The sequence below is a fragment of the Euleptes europaea genome, chromosome 2 (assembly GCF_029931775.1).
Source record: "Euleptes europaea isolate rEulEur1 chromosome 2, rEulEur1.hap1, whole genome shotgun sequence".
NCBI classification, from domain to species: domain Eukaryota; kingdom Metazoa; phylum Chordata; class Lepidosauria; order Squamata; family Sphaerodactylidae; genus Euleptes; species Euleptes europaea.
This window is the reverse complement of record NC_079313.1, coordinates 57,090,893-57,116,887: the sequence shown is the minus strand read 5'-3', so window position 1 is coordinate 57,116,887 and position 25,995 is coordinate 57,090,893. Positions and strand designations below refer to the sequence as shown.

At 39.4% G+C, this 25,995-nt stretch overlaps 1 protein-coding gene across 1 annotated transcript in view; it reads left to right on the top strand.

The window, feature by feature from the left end:
* GIPC2 (GIPC PDZ domain containing family member 2) overlaps positions 1-24,997 on the top strand; it is a 32,916-nt gene extending 7,919 nt beyond the window's left edge. Inside the window, exons 2-6 of the mRNA XM_056845064.1 lie at positions 5,146-5,331; positions 14,139-14,319; positions 14,943-15,052; positions 16,595-16,676; positions 24,798-24,997. Coding sequence (XP_056701042.1) covers positions 5,146-5,331; positions 14,139-14,319; positions 14,943-15,052; positions 16,595-16,676; positions 24,798-24,949 — 711 coding nt within the window. The 3' untranslated portion in view covers positions 24,950-24,997. The remainder of the gene's footprint in view (positions 1-5,145; positions 5,332-14,138; positions 14,320-14,942; positions 15,053-16,594; positions 16,677-24,797) is intronic.
* Positions 24,998-25,995: the final 998 nt, after the last annotated feature.

Sequence of the window (25,995 nt, the reverse complement as noted above, 5' to 3'; positions counted from 1 at the left end):
ATAGATTTTGATATAGTTCATGTTTGAAGCCAAGGGGCTCTGGTTTGTACTGTGAAGGAGAATAATCTATTCTCAAATTTATGAAGTTAGAAATTAAATATTTATTTAAAATATTTCTGCCATGCCTTAACTCCTTGAGCTCAAGGCAGTGATCAACAAACCGATCATGTTGTAAAGATATAAATTACTATCCAATTAAAGCATACTATTTACTAATTTAAAAGCATTCAGACTTAAAACACACAGGGTCAGTAAATGCACAGCCAAATCTGCTGGAAAAATTCACCCTCTTCCCTGGGATACGACTGCCTTACATGGCTTCCTAAATGTAGCAAGGGGAGGCACCCTCTTCACCCTCTCTGACAGGCCATTCCAAAGTACTGGGCTCACCACCAAGAAGGCCATTGATCTTGCTGCGGCTGTATGGCAGTCCTAAATAAGGGCACCTTGAGGAGAGACAATCTGAAATATGTAACTTTCCCTGGGAAGTATACTAGGAGATGCAGTTCACCAAGTATGAGGGCCCTAGGCCATGAAAGACTTCAAAGGTAATAACCAAGACTTTGAATTTTGCCTAGAAGCAAATATAATAGCCAGTGCAGTTGGCTCCGTGCTGTAGTTATAAGCTCCAAGTGGCTGTCTCCCAGAGAGGAGCCTTGCTGCTGCATTGTGTACCAACTAGAATTTCTCAGATGTCTTCAAAGGCAGCCCCACGTAGAACACATTACAGTAGTCCAGTGTGGAGATTACAGTAGGCTAGAACAGCATAGATAGGTATGTAGAGCTAGATAAGGCTTGCAAGCTAGATGTAACTGAAGGAAGGTAATCCTAGCAACAGCATTAACCTGCTTATCGATTAACAAGGCCAGGTCCAGGAGCACTCCCAAGTTCTTAACTTGATCTATCATGCAAAGCTTAACCCCCATCTAAGTCTAGTAAATCAATGCCAACCAAACATTCTGCCTTCCAACCAGAATCGACTCCATCTTGACTGGATTAAGCTTTAGTTTGTTTATCCTCAGCCACTTGACCACCACCTCAAGACACTGCCCTGGGACCTACACAACTGCCTTTGGAGGCTTGGAGAATGCAGTGTCAAGCTGGGTGTCTATACTGGTGAGAACTGACTCCAGAGCCTCCTGATGATCTTGGCCACACATCAGGTCCCAGCTTGCTGATTCTGCCTTTCCAGTGGTAACTTTGTTTCCTGCTAACCAGGAGTTTAACTAGTCTCAGTATGTTGTCTGTTTTTATGATGCACAGATTGAGAGAAGGGGACTTTTGGCAGAGATTCAAAGGTCCTGGGGAATAATTAGAGCAGTGGATGGATGCTCCTGTGTGGTAAGGAAACATCCCAAAGTCCCAGATAAAGAAAAACATATTTGGCAGCTTCTGCACAAGCAGAGAGAAAAAAAGCCACCACACTTTGGCTGGCGGAGGAGTGGTAGTTACAGGAACCAGTACAAAGGAATATCAAAGAAATTATTGTAAAATACAGGAATTCATGCTGAGTCCAGAATGAGCACCTATGGATTTCCTGGCTGTGACTGAGTTGGGGTGTGTGTGGCTTCCCCGAAAGGCAACAAAAGGTGATTGCATCCAGGCAGGGGAATATTATGAGTGGACAAAAGGGCTGGCAGGGTAAGAGGCTTCACCAGTGCCTGAGGCAGGATGGTAGGAGACTTTAATGGAAGATCAGTAAAAGATAATCGAGTCCATCTGGCTGCTTGATAGTAATTAGATTTTGCACTCAGGACAACTTGCATTTGCTGACAAAATGATAGGCCAAGGTGACAGTTGCAGCGATGTATGTCTCGTCAGTGAATCAATCTCCTGCCCAAGGTTTTGGCCACTCATTAGCATAGCCTGACCTTATCTTCTCCAAAGTAAGGCATTGCTATCTCATAACATGGCAGCCAAGGTGAATTTAGCCAAGATGAAGTTGGGACGGACAGCACACATCCAGGAAGGGGGACCTTGGTAACACCCTTCCCTTCCAACAGAAACAGCTGCAGTAAGCTCTTTCTACAGGGCTATTTATTGCAATTTGTCATCTAATCTGGTTTGCAGAAGACGGAAACCTATACGAAATCCAGGTATGATTGAATGCAATCTGTGTTATCAACAAGTGTTTTGAAAATTGGTCACCATGAGTTGCTGGTGGATCCATGAATACTGCTTGGGATTACATTGTTTGTTTTCTGCGAGCAAATTGTGAATATATTAATACTAAAAAATGAGCGAGCTACAGACTGCTGCATCCTATGCAATGTTATCACATATAGCAGATGTTTTGCCATGATCTGAAAGATAGGAATAAATAAAAGTTGAAAATAGAAACAATGTTAAAAAAAATAGAGTTTTATTTGGACAGATATGGTCTCACACAGTCACAACAGGACTAGCAGCACATTTAGATATCCCTTCAAACGTTAACATTAAAATTGCTGACCTATGCAAAACTGTAGCCTGCTGATTGTGGACAGAATTAGTGATATTTAAACTATAAATGTATGCTTCAAAACATGTCTGTAGTATATACATTGATAGCCATTATTTAATACTGTAGGTTTTCTTACATTAAAATCTTTATTCTACACAATCTGAGTGAGTAAAACCTTGTCTTAAAAATACCACTTTTTCCTGAAGAAAATATTTCTCAATGGAATGTTTAGTGTTCCCTAAAATTTATATTTTTTCTGTTGGAAACAATGGAAACAAAATCTGTGGCAGGGTCCAGGAAAAAGCTGCCCCCATCCTTTTCCTGGGCCTTCACATTTCTGGAAATGCCTCTTTATAACCCAGAAACAAAGTGCTATAGTCCATTGCTGAAATCACCTGCAATCTAGCAGTGGTTGTACCAAGCTACACAAGCCTTCATTAGAATTACTGTCTGTTGCCATTCTAAGCACAATTACTTATAAAAGGAATGTGCTGTAGATTTGCAGTGTTCCACTTGGGGCAATTGAGTTGGTAGATTCCCCCTTTGTATTTGTGTTTTTAAAAATAAATTATGAGAATTTTTTAATTAAAAAAAAGAATTTTTAAAAGTTCAGCACGTGTTGAAGAAAGAAAAAGAACAGTAACTTTTATTTTCTTGCAAGGATAGGGCAAGAAAAGAGGATGGAAACTATTTACAGGTGTAACACAATTGCTAATTTTGGAGAGTAGAGAGCAGTTAGCAGCCAAGTTTGTGTTCTTGAGGTGAATATTGGGCTTCCCTCAACCTCACAATTCTTGCAATGTAGATATGAGCTCCTCTCAGAAACTACAAATGTTTCACTAGTTTCCCACAGAAATTGCGGCTTCAAGACAGATACAGTCTCTTCCTCAAGTAAGCCTGCTTTATCTCCAAAGACAATTTCTGAGACTTCCACAGCCTCCTGAGAGTATCTGAAGAAGTGAGCTGTGACTGCGGAAAGCTCATACCCTGCCAGAAATTTTGTTAATCTTTACGGTACTACTAGACTCTTGCTGTTTCTACTACTACCGTCTCCTGAGACAGGTTCTTTTCCAAACCAACACTCTGGAGATGCAAACCCCGTCTCTATGCATTCACTGGTTTAGCCTGATCACACATGAGACAAACTCTGAGATAGGATCCCTCCAACCTCTCTCTCTGAAGGTTCAGACCCTGCCTGCCTGTTCTGACAGTGTAACAGCCTTTTCTGTTTTGCCCCTCCCTCCCAACTGGCTCCTCCAGCCCTTTCTGGGATCCTGATTGGCTGCTTACACACCAAACAAGATTAAAGGGGACTGGCTTTTTTCAGGAAGGGGCAGAATCTTTGCCCATCTGTCACACTGTGTAATCCCTGTTTAAAACTCTCTGTGCCTCTAGCCATCACTACATTCCTCTGGCTGTGGAGCTCACATTTTAATCACTCGTTGAATAAAGAAATATTTCCTTTTGTTCATTCTGAATCTACTGCCCTCTGCTTCATTCGATGATCTCACGTTCCAGAATTTTGGGAGAGGAAAAAAAAGTTCTCTGTGTCCACTTTCTCTTCCCCTTTGCATAAATGTATAAACCTATATCATGCCTTCTCATCAGACATTTCTTTTCTAAACTGAAAAGTCCCAGACTCTTCAGACTTTCCTTACAGGAATGGTGCTCCAACCCCCTAATTATCTTGGTTGCCCTCTTCTGTTCTTTTTCCAGCTCTGCAATGTCCTTTTTGAGATACAGTAACCAGAACTGTATACAGTATTCCAAATGAGGCTGCACATAAAGCTATACAGGGGCATTATAATATTAGCTATTTATTTTCATTCCCTTTCCTAATAATCCCCCACATAGAGTTTGACTTTTTCTCTGCTGCGACACATGGGTTGACACTTATATTGACCTATCCACTATGACCCCAAGGTCTCTTTACCTCTCAGTTTCAGCAAGTTCAGACTCCACTAGTATATGCGGTACTTAAAGTAGAGACTTTTTGTTCTGGTGTGCATCACCTTTCCCTTACCTACACTGAACTTAATTCACCACATTTTTGCCCAATCTCCCAATATGTACAGATCCTTCTGGAACTCTTCACAGTCACCCTTGGTTTTGTGTCATCTGCAAACTTGGCCAGTATACTACTCGCCTCCAGATCCAGGTCATTTATGAACAAATTAAATAACACAGGCTCCAATATTAATCCCTGTGGGATTCCATTGCTTACTTTCCTGCATTAGAGAACTGTCTTTTTATTCCTGCTTTCTGCTTCTTGTCTTTTAACCAATTTTCCTGTTATCCTATTACTGATAAGCTTATGTAAGAGTCTTTGGTGAGGAACCTTTAAAAGTCATAGTACGGTATATAATGTCTACTGGGTCACTGTTGTCTACATGTTTGTTCCCTTTCTCAAAGAACTCCAAAAGGTTGGTGAGGCAGAACTTCTTTTTGCAGAAGCTATGCTGATTTTCCGTCAGCAGGCTTTGTTCCTCTATGTGCCTAATAATTCTATCTTTGATTAGAGCTTCTATTAATTTGCCTAAGACAGATATTAGAGTAACTGGCCTGTAATTTTATCCTCTAGAACCCCTTTGAAAAAAATCAATGTAACATTCCCATTCTCAATTGGTAATTTCCCATGTCTTGGTGGATATGTCTTTCTGAAAATTGGATACAATACGTGTGTTTCCACCCTTGCCTTGTAGATCATGTTTTGTACTCTGAATACACACAAAATAGATATGGACAAGCTCTTGGGAGTGCAGATTGGTCTGGAAGATTTCATATTTGCTCATGTGAAAGGAGTGAAAAAGGAAGTAGAAGTTTTCAAATCTGAAGATTCTCTTGGGCTTACCATTACTGATAATGGAAATGGATGTGCTTTCATAAAGGTAAGTAGAGTCATTTTTAATGGAATAAAATAACTTGTGTGGGAGAGATCTGTGCAGCAACAACACACCAGATAGACTATTTTAGTAATTCATTGTGTGAGCAAGAATGTTTCATATTCTGTTTTCCCCATGTTTTTATTAATCAAACCATTCTACACATTTGAAACAACTTTTCTTTTAAAAATATACTTGCTTCCCTTAAGCCTTGGTAGTAAAGAGAATGGTAGAGAACTGTGATTGGAGGACATGCAACTTTAGGACCCTGCCTGGGTCCTTAAAGTGTGAGAAGGAATGATGAAAATTTAAAAACTATGGGAGCACAGGCTGCGGAGAAACACATTCTTTTAACCTAGTTGCCCCTCCTTAGGGGCTGTAGTCTGTAGTCAAGTGCTTCCTGATTAGAGCAGAAGAGCAGCTGTAGTGGGGAACCTGAGAAAGCTGTTCTCATTGAGCTAGGTATGCCATGGCTCAAGCACAGGAGCTGCAGAATCTATCCCTAGATTGGGCTCTGTGAAGTCAGGAAGCACACATTGACTGAGGGATAAAGGTAAAAAGGACAAAATCTCTTCTTTGTGCCGCTGTTTCTCTCTGATTTTTTTTAATGGATGTCAACTTATTTTGCTGTCAAATTGTCCTTATTGAAGGGGGGAAGAGTTCCCCTGACCCCTTAGTCCTCAAGTATTTCAAAGAACCATCACCGCCACCTTCCAGATGAATTCCAGCATGCAGTTGATTTCACTGTTTTCTTTTTGTCCAGTTTTCTTTTTGTTTAGATTTTGCAAAGTTCATTGAAAGGTAAATTTTTCTACTTCCGTTTTAGTATGCTGAGTATGTTGTTTGAATTTATTTTAACATGGTGAAAACCAGTAGTTAGCATGCCAGAGTGAGCTAAAAGAGTGTGACAGTTTTTCATACCAAGCAATTTGCTCTTGGAATATTTATTAGAGTTGGTTTTGTTGTTATGTACACCCACACACACACTTCTTATTTGAGCCCTTTCTTTTCTTCAACAAAGACTCACCCGCTAATGAGAAGCTCTTTTGGAAAGTTTATTGTAAATCTTATTTTACAGTTAGATGTTAAAAACATCCAACAGATAACAGGTTAGATCCAAGCTAGGCCATGCATCAGCAGAATGCACTGGTTCTTGTGCAAAGCGCCCTCTCCCAATTTATGCAGGTCTTCCTCTCTATCTGCAGTTTTCCGTGTCATATCCTACACAATCCCATGGATCACCTGGCCTTCTGAAACTGCTGCTTGGGTGATGCAGGGGGTTAGAGCATGCAAGGGGAGATGGGAAAGATGTGTTCTGTGAACCAAGCTCTGCTTGTAGTTCATTGTTTTGACTCAACCAAAGAGTGTAAATATGATTTAAAACATAGTAAGTATAACACACAGTATCTGGATTTTCCAGTCAAGTGGTAACAACCTAACTAAGTATGAACAATTTACTGTACATTAGATGGGAAGTACATAATAAGTATTTGAGACTAAGTTTTAATATTTGCATGAATAAGCATCAAAATATTGCATCAATTGCTGGTTCCACATGGGGTCAGGAAAAGCTGTCTCCACTGGCAAAGAGCAGTAAGCAGGATGGAAGCATCCAGGGATGGCATCCACATACCCCACATCTGCACCCCTCATTGTTGGTGCTGCCCTTCCCCACTCCTTTTTTCGTTATCACATCTGCACAAAAGCAGGGGGGGAAGATGCCAAGCAATCCCCCCCTCCCTTCAACAGCTGAGCTGTGGCTCAGTTGTTAAAGGGGGGGAAAGCCTGCAAAGGGGGTGGGGAAAAGGCTGGAGCTTAGCTCTGCCATTCTGAAGGCAGCAATGAGCTCAGCCCCCTCCATGGATTGGCCAAAGGCAGAGCTTTTACATAGAAGCTCTGTTTGCAGGTAGAGCACTATTTCTCTTTTCAGTTAGAGCAAAGTTCAGTTCAATTTTTGTTACGGCCCATAGGCTATTCCAAAGCAGGAAAACACTTTAATAAAATTATTTACCCATGTAAAACCCCAGCATACATAATTCATCTTCCTCTTTTTTTTAATTATAAAGATGAATGGTTACCTGCCTCTATAAATATGGAAGGATTTATGTATATATCTAATAGTGAATTTATGTATATATCTGTGGATATCCAAATCCATGGATCAGGGCCACACTGACACTAAACAGATATTCCTGCAAACATGGGGAACACAATGTAAAAAAATACATTGAGGGGTTAAAATTAGCCTCAAATAAAATATCATTCTCTGCAAGGGCAGAGGATGCAGCTATCTCTGCTGTGGACGTTGGTGGCTGAAGTGGAGCTCAGAAGCTGCAGTGGGCCCAGCGGCAGCTGCGATGGACCTCATGAGCCATGGTAGGCCCAGTGAGAAAATGGGGGGGGGATGAGATTTTCCCCCTCCCCCCACAAGTCTCGGCGGCCCACACTTGTACAGTTATGATTCTGAGAAAGTTAGAGTGATTAGATGGACTGAGGATTTTAAAAATAAACTTAGTATTTTTCATTGCATATTCTGATAGACTTTTTGACAGTGTTTCTGGACAATTCAAAACTTTGGAGCATTGCTTACTGGAATGCGGTACTTTTGCAGTATTAGGGATATGTGCATTACTCCTCTTTTGTGCGATAATGAGGAGCTGTCAACACCAGATAAGGTTAAGAAACTCTTGGCAGGCATGGATTCAGGAGTTACATTGGCTGTAGCCAAGTTTTTTTGCTTACATAAATTCAAAGGACTTCAAGCACGGTAACTGTTTTTATTCTTTTTATTGTATCTAATGTGACATTGCTCAAGGCCTGTAGGCTAAATGAGCAGTATCATTAAATATAAAAGTATTTTTCATGATGGAGAATTTTTAGCAGCCTTAAGAATAGGATATTGGATCCTAGAGAAAGTGTAAAATATTACACGATGTTAACTATGGCCTTTCAAAAAGATCTGTCATGTCAGATACTGGTAAAAAAGAATCAACACCAAAACAAACAAGTAAACTTGTTCTGCAGTAATTGAAAAGACCTAAAAACAGTTAGCTATAATCTATCAAGATTATTGAGCTAGAAGATTGCAAGAAATCCCTAAGAAATATTATAAGATTAAATGTAAATTGAGGGCAGAAATTAAAAGTCATAAGAATAGAGTTGTGAAAGCAAGATGGGATAAGTTAATATTTGCAGCCAGACAGAATGATGCCCATATTTTTGGGAAGCTATTTGGTGAGGGTTATTTGATATCTTACTTCCTGTTAAATTACCATATTATAGCTTTAGAGTGGGAACAACATTTTGCTGCTTCATTTTCAATTGCTATGCAAGAAGTTAGATCTGCTGCAACTCCAGTAAGGTTATTAGATTGGCATCTGGTCTCAACACCCCATACAGAGAAATTAATTACTAGGCTAAAAATTAACTAAGAACAGGGAAGCGATTATATACCTGCTGTGTTGTTAATGGTTCTTAAAGATAGATGGATTCCTTTACTTTCCTTTTATTCACCCTGATAAATTCTTCAGGAATAATGCTGGTAGCTTGGAGAAAATCTATTTCTGTTCATAAAAGAGGTTCCAAGGATAACCCCAGCAATTATAGACCCATAAGTCTTTTGTCAATTATAGGGAATACTTATTCATTATATCTACTTGGGCTTCTATCAGACTGGGCTAAATTCCTATCGAAAATAAATCTAGAGCAATCAGGATTCAGAAAGGTTAGATCAACTACTGATAATTGTTATATCCTTCTTGCGCATAAATATAGTAAAGCCCATGGTGGTGTTCTACATGTGGCCTTTATTGATTTCCAGGCTGCAATTGACAAGATATCACATGAAAAATTGTGGTCTAAGCTTCAAAGTCAGAGCAAAGGAAGTTTTTCTTTGCTCCAGCTTAAAATGAAAAGTTCCAGGAACCGTACTGGAAAAGAGCATAACGTTGTGTGTAAGATCTTCAATCTCCACCTGAGTAAAAATTCCTGCATGGAAGTAGCCTTAGTTATGATTGGAGGTTTCATCTTCTGTTTTCCCTTCATATAATATCATTCAAAAATTATTACCCTATTATATTGAAAGTACAAATATAATTTAAAAAATACACTATTATATTCAAGAATACAAATATTAGTATGAAATGTTATCCATGCTATCATTAGTTGATGCTTCTCATTTGGACTATAGTAAAAGGTTCTCTGCCTAAATATTTGGAATAGTACAGTGAGAAATGTATGAAGAAAAATGGTTTTAACTGTATGGAATGGTTTGTCTAATGAAAAGGTGAGGGGAAATAGTTGTATAGAAGGGTTTGGCTTTGTACTGCAGAATTCAGCAGGCCTTTAAAATGTTATTAGTTTTTTTATGGCGAGCGTTTTGCCATTTCCACGTGTTTTCCTTAAATGCAAATGATTTCATTCAAATGGCTCAGAGGAGCTAAATTTTACTTCAAAATTTGTAGTTGATTGAATCTCCTGTGTGTCTCATTTTCTGTCTCATTTGTTTATTATAAATAGCACTTCCATTTGTCTAACCTATTTATTCAACTGTGCTGGATAGTGTCCATTGCAGAGCTGGCTAGAAAATTGACATGTTCTACTGGTGCCCAATTTCTGGTAGACCATCTAGTGTCTGTAGGTTGTTGTGATTCTTGAAAAAAGAATGCTGGATTCAGTAACTATTGGCACATTTGGAATTTTGAGAAAGGGTATTAGGTTCTGCCCTGACCTAGATAGGCCAGGCTAGATCTTGGAAACTAAGCAGGGTCAGCCATGGTTAGTACTTGGATGGGAGACCACCAAGGAAATCTTGGGTTGCTATGCAGTGGCAGGCAATGGCAAACCACCACGACGCCGAGAGCCTTCCGGTCAATCTGGGCATAGTTGCACTCCGCCGAGGAGAGAGTCCAGGAGTAAAAGGCGACCGGGGCCTCCCGACCGTCCGGCATCAGGTGGTTGAGGACTGCGCCGATGTCATAGGGCAAGGCATCGCAAGTCAGCACAACTGGCAGACGCTCGTTGAAGTGGACGAGCAGACTCGAGGCCAGGGGGGCGTATAAGCAGGGTTGTTTCACTGTGTTCCCTAGTTCTGTTCCTGTTCACAATAAACGTGGTTGCTGTTTGAACTCCGTCTCCGACCTCGTGTGTCCTCCCCACGCGGACTTAACATCTTTTGTCTTGAAAATCCTCATGATGGGTTGCCATAAGTCTGCTGCGATTTGAGAGCAAGAAAAAAAAGGTTCCACCCAAAAACAAAACAAAAACAACAACAACTGGGGGGGAGGGAGAATCACAAACTACTGTCATGGGGACAGGCCCAATCACAAAATGTAGTGAGGCTCCAGGACAATCATCCTCCATTTACGGGCAGCTGCTTCTGAAAAGGCACTTCTTGCAGATACAGAGTGTCTCCTGCACTGCAGAGGGTAGAGGAAAAGGCAGGACAGGCCCATTGAAGAAGAGATGGTGTTTGGCTTCAATTTCCAAATAAAGGTGTGTTAATCTCTTCATGGGTACAAGGAGAAATTTCCACACAGGGACCTGAGAAAGTGTCTTTGGCCAGGGTGACGATGCATGACTGTGACTCACTTACCTGGGATGAGTTTAGCCTTGCTAGTCAGTCAGCTGGCAGGGAACCATTTATTTTATGTTATTTATTTATTTATTTACGTTATTTATAGACTATTTTTCTCACTTGAACTCAAGGTGGTTTACACAGAGTGAGTCAATAAAATAGACGGATGGGACATTCAATAAACAATGCAGTAAGATTATGGTTGTAGAACCAACCAGATATCTAAAAACAGAATTGAAGCAAAGCATAAGTATTAACACGACACATTAAATGAATCAAAATTCCATAGCAGGATCCTAGTTTCAACAAGCTATACACTGTAGTAGTATAGACCACAGTCCTTAATAATTTTTCTAAGTAAATTTGTGAATCATTTAGTACAAGTCTATTGCCTGGGTGAAAAGCCCTCTTGAATAATTCAGTTTTGCAGCCATGAGACTGGCAGCTACTATGGTGTCTCTGGGATGTGGAATGGTATAGCATAGCCTGGTCTCATCAGATCTCAGAAGCTAAGCAGTGTTGGTGCCTGAATAGGAGACTGCTAAGGAAGACTTTGTAGGGAAAGGCAGTGGCAAACCACCTCTGCTTGATCACTTGTCTTGAAAACCCTATGGGATCACCATAAGTTGATTGTGACTTGATGGCACTTTACACACACACATGGTGTCTCTAGGTTTGCTAACCTCCAGGTTGGAGCTGGAGTTCTCTTGGAATTACAACTGATCTCCAGAATACAGAGATCAGTTCCCCTGGAGGAAATGGCTGCTTTGGAGGATGAACTCTATGGCATCACCTCCCCACTGAGCTCCCTGCCATTCCCAGACTCCACCCTCCACAGGCTCTGCCCCTAAATCTCCAGGAATTTCCAAACCTGGAGCTGGCAAGTCTAGGTGTCCCTGGGCATCTTGTTGGGGAATGCTGTCTAAGCCTATTGTTACAATGCTCCAGCGATATATTGATATTTTAGTGCTGTTTAAACCAAGGGTGTGTGTGCTGTGACTCCTCTAATGATGACAGCATTCTTCTTAGACAGCCTCTAATGATGACAGCATTGAAAATCCTCATTGTTTAAGGCATGTGCAGAAGAAAATAAACTGACTCCACAACTATGAAAATGCACAGGGAGGGGAGACACATGGAATGACCACATCCAAACTGATTCCAATGGTTGTGGATCAACTTCCAATAAAATCAGGAGTAAGTCAAGCATGCAGAAAAGCCCTGAGTGGGGATACAGTGGATGGGGGAAATAATCATCCCCTTCTCATCCTGATTGCTCCTTTTGAAGAGTTTTTACCATTTGAAGTGGCATATCAGGGTTTAATATTCAGTGTCATGTTTGGTCCACAGTTTGTATTGAATAGCCCTCCTTTGTCTGTACTGCTTGGAATGAAGATTTGGGGACCAAAATTTGCTGCACCACAACATAAACTAGCATTCTGATTCCCTTAATATTTTACATGTAAAAATTAAGACATATATATTAAGGCCTGTAACTCCCGTTCTTCTTCCAAGCATCGCTGCATGAGAACTGTACTATGTGTTAATAAAATGACCATAATAATGTTGTCACTAAAATTCTATTACAATTTTTAAAACTTGCAGTAGTTGTGGATGTGCTTAGAACAGCTGCAACACAAACTCATTCAGCAACGCTTTGTTGTCTTGACGGATAATTGTTGATGGGATGGAAAGGAAGCCATACAATTGCATTTTGTGTCCGTATGCATTAGAAATTATGTGAACTGGGGGAAACCTGAACATTTCTATCACATGCATTTACAATAACAAAGCCTGAAAAAAAAAATCCCAGCATCTTCCTCAAAAGCAAAATAGAGACCCAAACCATGGACTGTTCTTGATATGAGAGCACTTGGAGCATGAGTTGTCAAAGACAAGGGTAGGATAAAACTGTTATCCCCAGTGTGTAAAGTTACCCTGGTATGGGAAATTTCCCAAGTATTCAAAAAATTACATTTTAGAAATATGGAGTAATATTTAAAAATTGGTAGAAAAAGACATTATACCAAATCAGTTTCTGAGATTACTTTTTTCCATACCAAGGAATGTAGGTGACTGCAGTGACTCTTGATCTTGCTTTAAATTTTCCTAATTACCTGATGATTAATTATTGGCAAAGAGTTGAATAGATTGCTGATATGGACCAGAAGACAGGGATTATCCCTGATAAATAGGAACACTTGGAATTTATGAGAGATCAGAGTAGAGTATAAGCTATAACTGTGCTCCCTAACAGGCTAGTTTTCTAAGGCAAGACAACATTCAAGCGTACAATCTTCTACATATGTTCTTTTTGGTACTGGATTGAAATGTATTTATCCAGCCTTTTAAAACAGAGTTGCACTTACCTGTAACTGCTGCTCATCGAGTGTCTTCATGCAGGCATGCATCGGCCTGCGCCTGCGCAGTCCCATGCGGGACTGCACAGAAGACACAACGATGAACTAAGGGTATTTTGAAACAGTTTTTGTGTTCTGATTCTGGCATGCGGACTGTTTCATGAATATCCTTTTAAGGTCATATGACCTGGCTTGTTTTTATGGCTGTTTATTATTGATCATTTTATGCTGTTTTATTATTTTGTTGATTGTATTGTTTTACTCTGCTTACCATCTTGAACTGCACTCCTGAGGATCTGTTCTGCTAACAGCAATGCCTTTCTCTGGCTCAAGAGGGCCTCTTGCATTGGGGAATGCACCTTGTGCCAAAGAAAGGTACTGTAGTTAGCAAAATCTACAGGACCAACTTCTGTATCTCCAGGACAACTGTATAATGTACTGCTTTATCATGCAGGTTGGTCCTGAGTTTTTGCTTATAGTAATTAATTACTCGGTTAAGTGCTGATTTTAATAGCATGTTATTTGCTTCATTATATTTAAAGTCTGAGCTGAATTGTCTGAAAAAATATATGGTTGTATATATTGTCAGTATACCATGTAAAGAGGTTCTGTCACCATGAAAAGAAGCAAAGGTTTCTCACAAGCCCCTGGGATTTTGAATGTGTGTGTGTCGAGGACACCTGGTTAGGTGGGGCAACTGCACATCTTTATACTTAAGGCCTTCCCTTTGCTTTCTTGTTCACTTCCTCAACTTCCGACAATGATATTCATGGTTAGTATTTTTTCTGTACCAACATTTGACACAGCATAGTTCTGTGGACTAACCTGATTGTTTACAGAATCAATCTCAGCTAATATAATTTCTTCTTGTCTCACAGAGAATTAAAGCAGGCAGCCTTATTGACCAAATAAAAGTGATATGTGTTGGTGACCACATAGAATCTATAAATGGAAAAAGTGTAGTGGGCTGTCGTCATTATGAAGTTGCTAAGAATTTAAAGGACTTGGAGAAGGGTCAAACATTTACGCTAAAACTGATAGAACCGCTGAAATCCTTTGGTGAGTGACATGTATAGTAATATAACATAAATGGTAGCCCTGGTTTTTGGGTTTTTTTTAAAAAAAAATCTGTTTCCAAATAGAGTAAAACCGCTTATTTTACCACCAAAGAAGAGGCTATTCATCTTGAAAGTAAAGCTTAAAACAGGCTTCCACAACTTTTGACCCACTAACAATGCATTCCTAAGGCAGTTACTCCAGTCTAAGCCCATTCATTTCAATGGGCTTAGACTGGAGTAACTCTCCTTAGGAATGCACTGTAAGTTAACTACAGCTACCAGGAGCTCAATAAATCCGTTTTTTTAATTGCTTACCTAGTACTGCAAATAAACTGGTTGTCAAGGCTAAGTTTAATTTGGTGGGTCATATTAATCAGACTTGCTTTAATCCATTTAATAACCAAAGATCTGAAGAACAAAGTGTTGGAGTGATAAGGAGAACAGTGCTTTAAAAAGGAACTTTTAATTGTTTGTTTCAGCCATAAACTTCCCATCTTACCTACCCACCTAACTGACACAGTAAAGATCATTTTAATTTTAACTTTGCTTCTGATAACATCTAGAACAAAAATAATTATTTTTGGACTAAAATTCCTAATTATTTAAATGATATGTCTGTTGCAGATATGATTGAACCAAGGTCCAAAGGTGGAAGTTTTGCTGAGGGAAAAATCACCAGGGGAAAAGAGACTCTTCGACTGAGATCCAAAGGCCCTGCAACGGTGGAAGAAATGGTGAGTTCATATGTCATAACTTGTTAACTTTTGTTGCTAGACAGGTAATAATAAAATATTTGTTTTTCTTTTCTTTCCATTCATAATGTTACATATGAAATATCCCAGGAATTTTAATGAAGCTCTTTGTCTACCAAGACTCATTATTGGTCCACTATTTAGTGGTATAGTGGAAGTTTTTTTTCTTTAAGATTTTGTTTTGGTTAGCTTTCTCTTTAAAAATGTGAACACCTTCAAAAACAATACATTACAGGACACCCTAACAGTCCTTAACTTCAGAGATAGGTCCTCCTCATTTCTTGACCTCAAGACTGGTAAGTTCCGGCCCATATTCTTGGCTTTGGGAGCATTTAACAAAAAAACATATTTACATCTTGAGTTGCTTCCCCTTAGCCTATTTTCAGAGTAGAACTTCTGAGTTGGGGGCAGTTATATCTTACCTCTAATATGAGTGCATATGAGTGTACAAACATGAATACCAAGGCATTATCTAATGTACAATGTGTTATATTACCTTTCATTTTGCTTTGAAATGTGGTCAAATGAATTATTTCTCATAGCGCATTCCTGAGCTGCTGGTGGCTGGGGATGGCAGGGAGGAGGCGCCACTGTGGCGCCTCCTAAGCTGTTCCACAGCCACTAGCAGCTCGAAAAAAGCCTCAGAGGGAGTTTTTTGGGGCAGAGCCTGAGGAGGGTGGGGTTTGGGGAGGGGAGGGACTTCAATGCCATAGAGTCCAATCGCCAAAATGGCCATTTTCTCCGGGTGAACTGATCTCTATCAGCTGGAGGTCAGTTGTTATAGCAAAAGATCTCCAGCTAGTACCTGGAGGTTGGCAACCCTCATAAGTCACCATCATTAACATACTTGATTTAGGTTGAAGTCAGCATATCTATATGGACTGGTTGAGGCAACATAACTCCTGAAAGAGGAAGGAGGGCAAATTAATGACTTGAGTGCCCTTCTTGATTGAGTAAAAAAAGGAAGAGGAACCGGGAGATGGTAAATGAAATAGCAACGTCCTTGGGCTGGAAGACACCTCTGGGGTATGTCAGGATATTGGGTGATGTCTCAAGTGTTGAAAAGTATTTTGGTATTGGAACAATATGTCACTGAGCTGGGGGAAATTGCACTTGTTCTGCTTTCCTTGCAGCAACAACCTTCCACTTCATTCCTGGGAATTGCCAATGTCACGGCTGAATTCAGGTGCCTTTATGAGACTCCCCAAGTTTCAGATCCCCTGGCGCTTGGGCTGTAAAAGGGGGCTCCTATTAAAAATACTAGGTCCAAAATAAGAAGATAACCCTACTATCTCAGCTGGAGGAGGGAGAGGGGTCCTCACTCTAGTCTGTATGTTTTACACTTAAAGGATTACAGATTGTACTTCAGATGTTCATTTTAGTTGCAGTATGTGTCTTGAGTAAAATCTAAATGCCAAACTTAAATCAGTTGTGGAAAATAATGGTCACTATTAAAAATGAAGCCATTTTGCCTCACTAAAATTCTATCCTTGTCTTTCATTGTCTTTTGTTGTTTTGCTAAAGCCTTCAGATATTGAAGAAAAAGCTGTTAAAAAGGTGGATGATCTTCTTGAAATGTACATGGGAATAAGAGACCTTGAACTAGGTAAGCATTTATAAAACTTTTGTAATCTTCTCTAGTTCCCTCTCACTAGCGATTTGCCAAAATCTGAATTGGAGTATTTCCTGGAAATGGCAGTCAAAGATAGAGAATGTGTGAATATATAGCTCTACTATTTATTGTATTTTAATTATTTTTTGCTAATGTTACACATGTTTGTATCAATATTTTTAAATATATGTCAGTAGTAGGGTAGAAATTCATTAATCACAGTCATATGACTTCAGGAATCCAGTCTCCATAGTGAGAGAAAGAGCCATAGGACAACTTAACCAATGTATGTGTTAACAAAAATATTTTCTGGCAGGGTATGAGCTTTCGTGAGCCACAGCTCACTTCTTCAGATACAGCTAGAATGTGAATCCATCTGTCTTTAAGTAGAGGAGAGTGAATTCAGACAAGCATTAGTATGTAAATGTTAACAGTATGTAAATGTGAATAGCAGGCGTGATGGGATTAGGTGTGGTATGCAGAAGAGTCTGTGATGTCCAGGGGAGAGATGGGTGTGGAGAAATCAGTATTGGTCATGAGCCATGAATGCAAGGTCTGTTATTCAGCCCAGGTAAATTCATTGTCTTTAGTTTGAATATCAACTGTAATTCAGCAGTTTCTCTTTCCAATCTCCCTTTGAAATTCCTTTGTAAGAGAACTGCTACTCTTAAATCTGCAACAGAATGTCCTGGAAAGTTGAAATGTTCTCCCACTGGTTTTTGAATATTGTGGTTTCTGATGTCAGACTTATGTCCATTTAATCTTTGTCTAAGAGACTGACCTGTTTGTCCAATGTAGATTGTGGAAGGGCATTGCTGGCATGTGATGGCATAAATCACATTAGAAGATGAGCAGGCGTATGAACCTGAGATAGTATGGCTGACTCTGGTGGGTCCAGAGATGATGTTCCTAGAATCTATATGAGGGCAAAGTTGGCACCTTGGTTTGTTGCAGGCCTTGGTGCCAGAGTCCATGTTCCTGTTAAGTAGTTTATTATCATGGGTGAGAAGCTGTTTTAGGTTAGCCGGCTGTCTGTAAGCAAGAAAGGGACACCCCCCCAGTGCTTCAGCGAGGGAAGTGTCACAATCCAGCATTGGTTGTAGGTCCTTAATAATACGATGGACTGGTTTTAGTTGGGAGCTATAAGTGACAACCAGAGGTGTTCTGTTGTCATTCTCTCTGGGCTTATCTTGTAGTAAGTTGTGCCTGGGTATCATTCTGGCCTTCTCAATCATCTTTCTCACCATATCAGCAGGATATTGTAGTTGCAAAAATGTTTGCTGTAGGTCTCTCAAGTGTGTATCTCTGTCTTTTTTTTTTTTAATAAGTTTTTATTTATATATTGGGAAGGGTACAGGGGAAAAAAAGGGAAAGGTAAAACGTTATAAATATAAAAACAATATAGTAGGTAGTAAGCTCAGTTAAATACAACAAAAATTTTAGTCAGTTATGATACATTGTGATACATTCTTTGAATAAAAAATGATTGTAAAATATCATTCAGTTAATCTACTTATGCCACGTTAATATTCTGTTATGTAGAAATCCAGAGTTTACTTAGCAGTTAGTTGAAACATGTTAATTAATACATATCCTGTTATGAATATTTAAGCCGGCGTACTTCATTCAGTTAACTACAATTCATATAAGTATAAAATGACGCCCATTTCTCATCAAATTGCTCTGTAGATTCATTAGGTTTTAAATTTAACTCAAAAGTCATTTTAGTCATCCTGGCATATTCTAACAGTTTATCTTTCCAGTCTTATATTTCGGATATATGGGTTTGCTTCCAAGTTCTTGCCAGAACCATTCTGGCTGCGGTTGTAGCATATTTAAAAACGTCATGGAATTTCAACGGCAAGTTTTGTGGCACCATACTGAGTAAATAAAATTTGGGATCGAATGTTATCTTTGTATCTAGTATCAACTGAAGTTCTTGATGGATTCTTTTCCAATATATTTGTAGTTTTGGACATGTCCACCAAACATGGAAATAAGAACCATCCATTTCTTGACATTTCCAGCAGGCGCCTTTTTTTCCGGGAGAAGTCATCTGGGAAAGCATATTAGAGGTCAAGTACCATCTGTAAAATGTTTTATACCAATTTTCTTTCACTTCTTGGCACACTGTATATTTCATTTCAGAAGTGCAAAGTTTTTCCCATAAATCCATGTTAATCATTTCTCCAAAATTTTGCATCCATTTTATCATATTAATTTTCACTTCTTCTTCTTCTGTATCATATTTCAAGAGGAGTTTATAAATTTTTCCTAATAAATGAGAGTCACTTTTGGATATTATCTGCTCAAATTCTGTTAACTCACGAAATGGCCGGGGATATAAACAATCTTTTTGTAAATTAGACCTCAGTTGTAAGTAGGTCAGCCAGTTTAGTTTTTGAATTTTTTCTTGAAGTTTGATCAGGCTTTTAATTTCTCCTGTGGACTCTATCATTTCATTGTAAGTAAAATAAACACCCAGTTTCAGTTTGACGTTATCATGATAAGCTTCGATTGGCGACATTATAGATGGTGGAGAAGGACTTATTCTCTTTTTGTATTTTTTCCACACTTTCAGTAACGCCATTTTGATGTCGCAATCTTCTGGTTCTTTATTCTTTTGAATTTTTGTTCTAGGATCCCATAAAACTTTGTGAAAACCTTGTCCGAGGTCCGCTCGTTCTACAATAACATGTCTGTCTTTAGGATGTTTTATCCATTCTGTAATCCAGGTTACAGGCAGCATGGTAATATAGTTTGAAATTAGGTAATGCCAATCTTCCTCTTATCTTTTCGTCTTGTAACACTTTAAATCTGATTCTCGTTTTTTTCCCATTCCAAACAAATCGGTTGATTTGTTTTTGCCAACTTTCTATTGTTCTATCAGGAATGTCAATCGGCAAAAAATGGAATAAAAAGTTTAGTCTTGGGAGTACTTTCATCTTGATCACCGATATCCTTCCCAACCAAGAAATATTCATTTTAGACCATAAACTCAAGTCCCTTTCTATTTCTCCCCAGATTTTCAAGTAGTTTGACTTTAAAAGTGTCTTGTTTTGTGAAGATATATTTACACCCAAATATTTAACTGGATCCTTGGTAATTAAACACCCGGTAATTTCTTTAATATGCTTGTCTTCATCAGTTGTAGTATTAAAAGTCATAATTTTCGTCTTTGTTTTATTCAATTTATAACCGGAGTACTTTGCATATTCCATAATATGATAATGAACATGTGGAAGTGTTAGTTCGGGGTTCTGACAGATTAACACAACGTCATCTGCATAACTTTTAATTTTGTGTTCTTCATTTCCTATTGTAAGACCTTTGATTTTTGGGTCATTTCTGATATAGTTCGCAAGGACCTCCGTTGATAAATCAAAAAGAAGTGGAGAAAGTGAACAACCTTGTCTTGTGCCTTTTGTAATAATAAATTCTGTTGACAATGTGTATCTCTGTCTGAAGGATTGGAGCAGATGCGACTATAGCGTAGGGCTTGGCTATAGACAATGGATTGTCTGATATGGTTGGGGTGGTGGCTGGACACATGTAGATACGATTGCCGATCCGTCGGTACATTTCAAGCATACCACACCTAATCCCATCACGCCTGCTATTCACATTTACATACTAATGCTTGTCTGAATTCACTCTCCTCTACTTAAAGACAGATGGATTCACATTCTAGCTGTATCTGAAGAAGTGAGCTGTGGCTCACAAAAGCTCATACCCTGCCAGAAAATATTTTTGTTAGTCTTTAAGGTGCTACTGGACTCTTGCTCTTTTCTACTACTGCAGACAGACTAACACGGCTACCCACTGTGAATGTATGTGTTATAAGACTTTTGCAGCCCAATGAAGGCTGTGTCACAACAGGTTTGCTGATCTTTAAGGTGCCACAAGACTGTACTGCTGCAATAGACTAAAATAGAAGCAGACTAACATACAGTTTGTTACTCGGGAAATCTAAGCTCTTTGTGTGGCATAAGACAAGAAGCATGTAATGTAAGGGTTGAAGATAAGCCCTCCCAAACCAGCAAGGATAATGAGCAAAAGAATCCCCTTCCTGGCCGTGTTTCCTTGTGCGGCGAGAGAGTGATGCCTTGGTGATAAACTTGTAGCCAGCTCCCAGGGCTGCTTCTCTGGCATTCTAAACTGGATCAGGTCTCTGCTATGTGTTTCAATTATTTGGTATGGGCAGCTTTAGCCCCACAGATTCCCTGTTTGGGGATTAAAGAGACCAAATCTGAGGCCTGGTTCACACATGCAGGGGAATGAGGTGGCAGTGAGACTGTAGACAGCAGGAAGGGTGGCAGAAGGGCTGGCTTCCTGAGGACTTTCATTCTCAGAGTTCAGGAATGGGCTGTTAGCTTAAGAGCCACTACCATAGTTATGATATCATCACTGCTAAAGCATACGCCAGTAGCAAAATGCTGCTGTTTACTGTGTGGGGAACTAACTTTGCATAATTAGGAATATCAAGCAAGGCAGCAAAACAAGCATGCATATTTTTATTGTATTCAACAGACACATGATTAAATAGCTGAAACATTGCCCTGTTATCGGTGTCCTGTTTCAAAAAACCTTTTACTGCAGGAAATATAGCTCTTTAATCCTTTTAAATTGGTAACTCCTGTAGTATCAGTGTCTACAAAGCAATTTTCAGTCCTGAAGTTGAAAATATAACTGCTGAAGAGGGAAAACAATATTTGTCTAACTCCATTAATCAGACAAAGTGATATGGGGTTCAGGTATGAATGAAATAATGCAGTGCTAAGCAAAGTTAGAAGGGTATAACTCTGTCTAGGACTACTACTGTAAGTGCCTGTGAAAGTTTAAAATTGGTAGTATCTTGTATTGATATCATGGACCAATTTGTTCAAAGGAAGGGCAATTCTGAAAGCACAAGCAACGAATTTCCACAGATTAACTGTGATGGGGATATAAAACACATTTGTTCGCTGACTGTGCAACACATGCAACTTTATTTTTAAAGTTTACAACAAGTTTAGTGTTTGCATGGATTTTTTCTCACCTAAATTTGTATTCCAAGCGCATGCCTCTTGGTAATAAGTCCCATTATGACCAATGAAAGTTGCATTTCAAGAGTGGGGTCCAAAGGACTGCCTACAGAGTTCTGCTAACAGAGCAGAAGTTTCCAATTTTTCACTTCCCGTTACAGGCCACTAAACTTTTTGAAATTACTGCTCATGTGGGGACATGGGGCCCTCATGAACAGTATGGGAGATAAACTGGGGATCTATAGTTGGAGGGGGAATTTGGCAAAAATTACCATTTTGTCTTCCACTGGTGGAAGTGCCTCCTGCCAGCAGAACATGGTCTTTTGAATCGAACATGTGTCCATGGTATAAATAAGGGCCAGTTTAAGTGATAAAATTCTACTTTGATGCCATCAAAAGTATTACACCCATCTAGGCTGTCAAGCCCCTGCTGGTTTTTCCACATGTTGGAACATATGAACCAGTTCTTGGTCTCACTGACTGTACCTATACTCCTGTAATTATGTGTAGAATTGCATTCTAATCAATTATTTATATGTATGAGAAAAGATAGATTTACATAAACATCTACCAGGCTAAAGCAGTTCAATCAATGATCACTAGAGGTCAGTACTTGATCATTGAATATCTACGCCTTACTAAAGTCAGCCTTTTGATATAGTAAAATAGTAAATGTAGAAGAAGAGTTGGTTTTTATATGCCAACTTTCTCTACCACTTAAGAAAGAATCAAACCAACTTACAATCACCTTCCCTTCCCTTCCCCACCTTGTGAGGTGGGTGGGGCTGAGAGAGTTCTGAGTGAACTGTGACGAGACCAAGGTCACCCGTCTGGCTTCATGTGTAGGAATGGGGAAACAAACTCAGTTTACCAGATTAACGTCCGCCACTCATGTGGAGGAGTGGGGAATCAAACCTGGTTCTCCAGATTAGAGTCCACCGCTCCAAACCACCACTCTTAACCACTACACCACGCTGGCTCTCTGTAATTACCAGAGTAAAAATGAAGTGGTTTCTAAAACTCAGATTATTATAAAAATAACTTTATTAGAAATAAATTCAGAAAACTGCTCAATTTTGGTAGTTTTTTTCAGACTGCCAAACACTATGTTTCTAAGCCTAGTAAGCGTTTAAGTGAAAATTGAATATTAGGCATTTTTTCTTCCGTTACATATTTCATTCTTTCTTTCATTGTATGTTTCATTTTATTACTTATTTGGGAGAAAGGAGAGGAGAACTATATAAGCTGCTTCAGTTCCCCATTGGGGAAAAAGGCAGGATATTGATCTGAGTTCTTCCCATCACCATAATTTTATATCTGAATGGAAATCCTTAAATGTTAAAAATTTTTGAGAGAAGGGAACAACAAATGGAAGAATTGGAGAAACGGCAGATGATTTGTCGAAGGCTTTCACAGTCAGAGTTCATTTGTTCTTGGAGGTTATCCAGGCTGTGTGACCGTGGTCTTGGTATTTTCGTTCCTGACGTTTCGCCAGCAGCTGTGGCAGGCATCTTCAGAGAAAAAAGACAAAAGAGACCCCCTCACCTCTGCAGGAGTATATCGTATACCTTGCAGTTGTGGACAAGTTTACATCGGGACCACAAAACGCAGCATACAAACAAGGATAAAAGAACATGAAAGATACTGCAGACTTGGCCAATCTGAGAAATCAGCAGTGGCTGAACATGGACTGACACAAACAGGACACAGGGTCTTATTCCAAGACACTGAAAGACTGGACAATTCTACCAACTATTTTGTCAGATTGCACAGAGAAGCCATTGAAATTCATAAACATCAGCACAACTTTAACAGAAAAGAAGAGAGTTCAAGAATGAATAAGGCTTGGCTTCCTGTCCTGAAAACCTCCAGACTAACAAAGACTACAGTCCACAAAAGCCATGCGGATTAGCTTTGGATTTCACACATTAACATATCACTTCAGGATACAATCGTTCCATATTAACATACCACACCCTCATTAGCACATTATGTTGATACTTACAGGATAATGATTAGCACATTACCTTTGATACTTTTTGCAGGACAATGATTCAGCTCAAACCCAACCCCTTTCTGATTATATATTACTCTTCCTACACACTTGACACTGAGAGACACTGTCCTTCAGTGTTACTCCTCTGAAGATGCCTGCCACAGCTGCTGGCGAAACGTCAGGAAAGAAAATACCCAGACCATGGTCACACAGCCCGGATAACCTACAAGAACAAATGGGCAGATAATTTGTCCTAACCCTTTTGTGCATAGAAGAACATGATATTGAAAGACACCTGCAGATAGTCCGCCTTGTGTCCGAATGAGAAAGGCAGGTTCCCCCAAATAGATTTTCATACCATCAGCCTCACATCATGCTGCTGGAAACTCAGTTCCCAAATGTGCAGTGCTGACTGGAATTAGAATTCAGGGTTAGAAGGGGCTTCAGTCTCTCCGCCATGCCATTTTCCCAATCTCAGATGGCCTGGGGGGCGTGTGCTACTTGCCCTACTGGAAAGTTGCACAGGCTGTTTAAGGCCAAGCTGGCCCTTCCATACCTAGACTGAAAACTCTATCAACATCAGCATATTTATCTACGTTCCTATGACTAAGGGGATGGAAATATGCCAGTATACCTGTAAGCAAAGTTTATTCTTCCCTACTTACCCATTTAAAAAGGTTACTCTCATCCTTGTATCCCTCCTGCCAAATTTTTGGGATTGTATGAACATCTGTGGGCAACTGCTATTTTCATTTTTTTCATTTTAGAGGTCTGTTTTAGAGCATATGTATGGAGTCAGCTGCCACACGTTGGTAAATTCTGACCTTAGTGATGTTCTGTGGGTTTTCTCTTTAATGGCCACTTAATTTTAATTTCATATTCAGGCCTCTGAAAATGCACTAGGTAAACCTAAAATCCTTTTGGACACTGCACATTTAAATTCCAGATGTCTGGGGTTGGCAGCAAGGGCAATACCTTGATCTCTGTGCCCTCCTTGTACTTTCCCAGGATATGTGGGTGGCTGCTGCGTGAAACAGGATGCTGGACTAGATGGACCTGCATAGCTCTTCTTATGTTCTTTCTTCTTGTTTTCAGCTGCAACAATGGTAGAAGCTGGAAAAGGCAAGAACAATCCAGATGAGTTTGCAGTTGCGCTTGATGAATCTCTAGGAGATTTTGCATTTCCAGATGAATTTGTCTTTGATGTATGGGGAGCCATAGGTGATGCAATGCAAGGACGATATTAATGAGAATGAGGCAGGTTTAAGGTTAGGCACAATGTCAAGTCTGGAGACCTAAAACATACTTCTGTATGCATGGTATTGTATGTAAAACATGTCTGCTAAATAGAGGCATCTAATGTACTGTTTGAAGTTAATATGGATTTCTTTTCAAATTAATTTGGATTCAAGATTTTATTCATAAGAAGTTTTTAAGCTGATATTTGAAATGCACTCATTGGAAATCTTCCTTTTAAAAAATGGTATTCTTTTGGTACTTGTTTTGCACATTTACTTTTCTTAATTTAACACAGACGTGTTCCAGAGGGCATGTTGAAAATTCAATGAAAATGAACTATGTTTCTCATCATGAAAAGATGATTGCCAGTAGTAATTGAACTGAAGCAAAATTGTATTGATGAAATGTACTGCTAATCAACTTTTGCCTTTTCTTCTTTCTTGCGCAATGATTGGTGGTCTCTTTAAACACTCTTCCTTAAAGTAGTCCCTTGCTGTGCAGTCCTATGCATGTTTACTAAGTCTATTAAATGGGGCTTACTCCCAGGTGAGCATTGAAAGGATTAGAAACACATGCTTCAGATCAAATAGAGAGAGAGGGCAGCCAAGGTTCAGGGGAGGAGCACATACTTTGCACATCCTTGCACATCATTGGTTCAATGAGTTATAAATCTCAAGCAAAGGGCTGAGACTGTATGATAGCTACTGACAGTCAGGGTAGATAGTATATAACCAGTGAATGGGAAATAACAGTTTCTGATGGTGATGTTATGGATAATAGCCCCAGAATTTTGGAAGATTCCCGAAATGATTGTTAAATCTGTTTTTGCATTTCTCAAGTCTATAAATCAAATACAGGTTTGGTAGAACTTTTTATTTTTATTCTAGTTGGTATTTAGCAATAATGCCATTCATAAGTACACATTCCAGACTAAAGAGCATTATTAGGGCCATTTGGGGAAATGTCTATAGTACTGCTGGAGAGGAGAAACTTAAATGATTGTATTTAAAACGAACAATCAAAAAACCTGGAAACACTCCATGCCCAAAGTTCC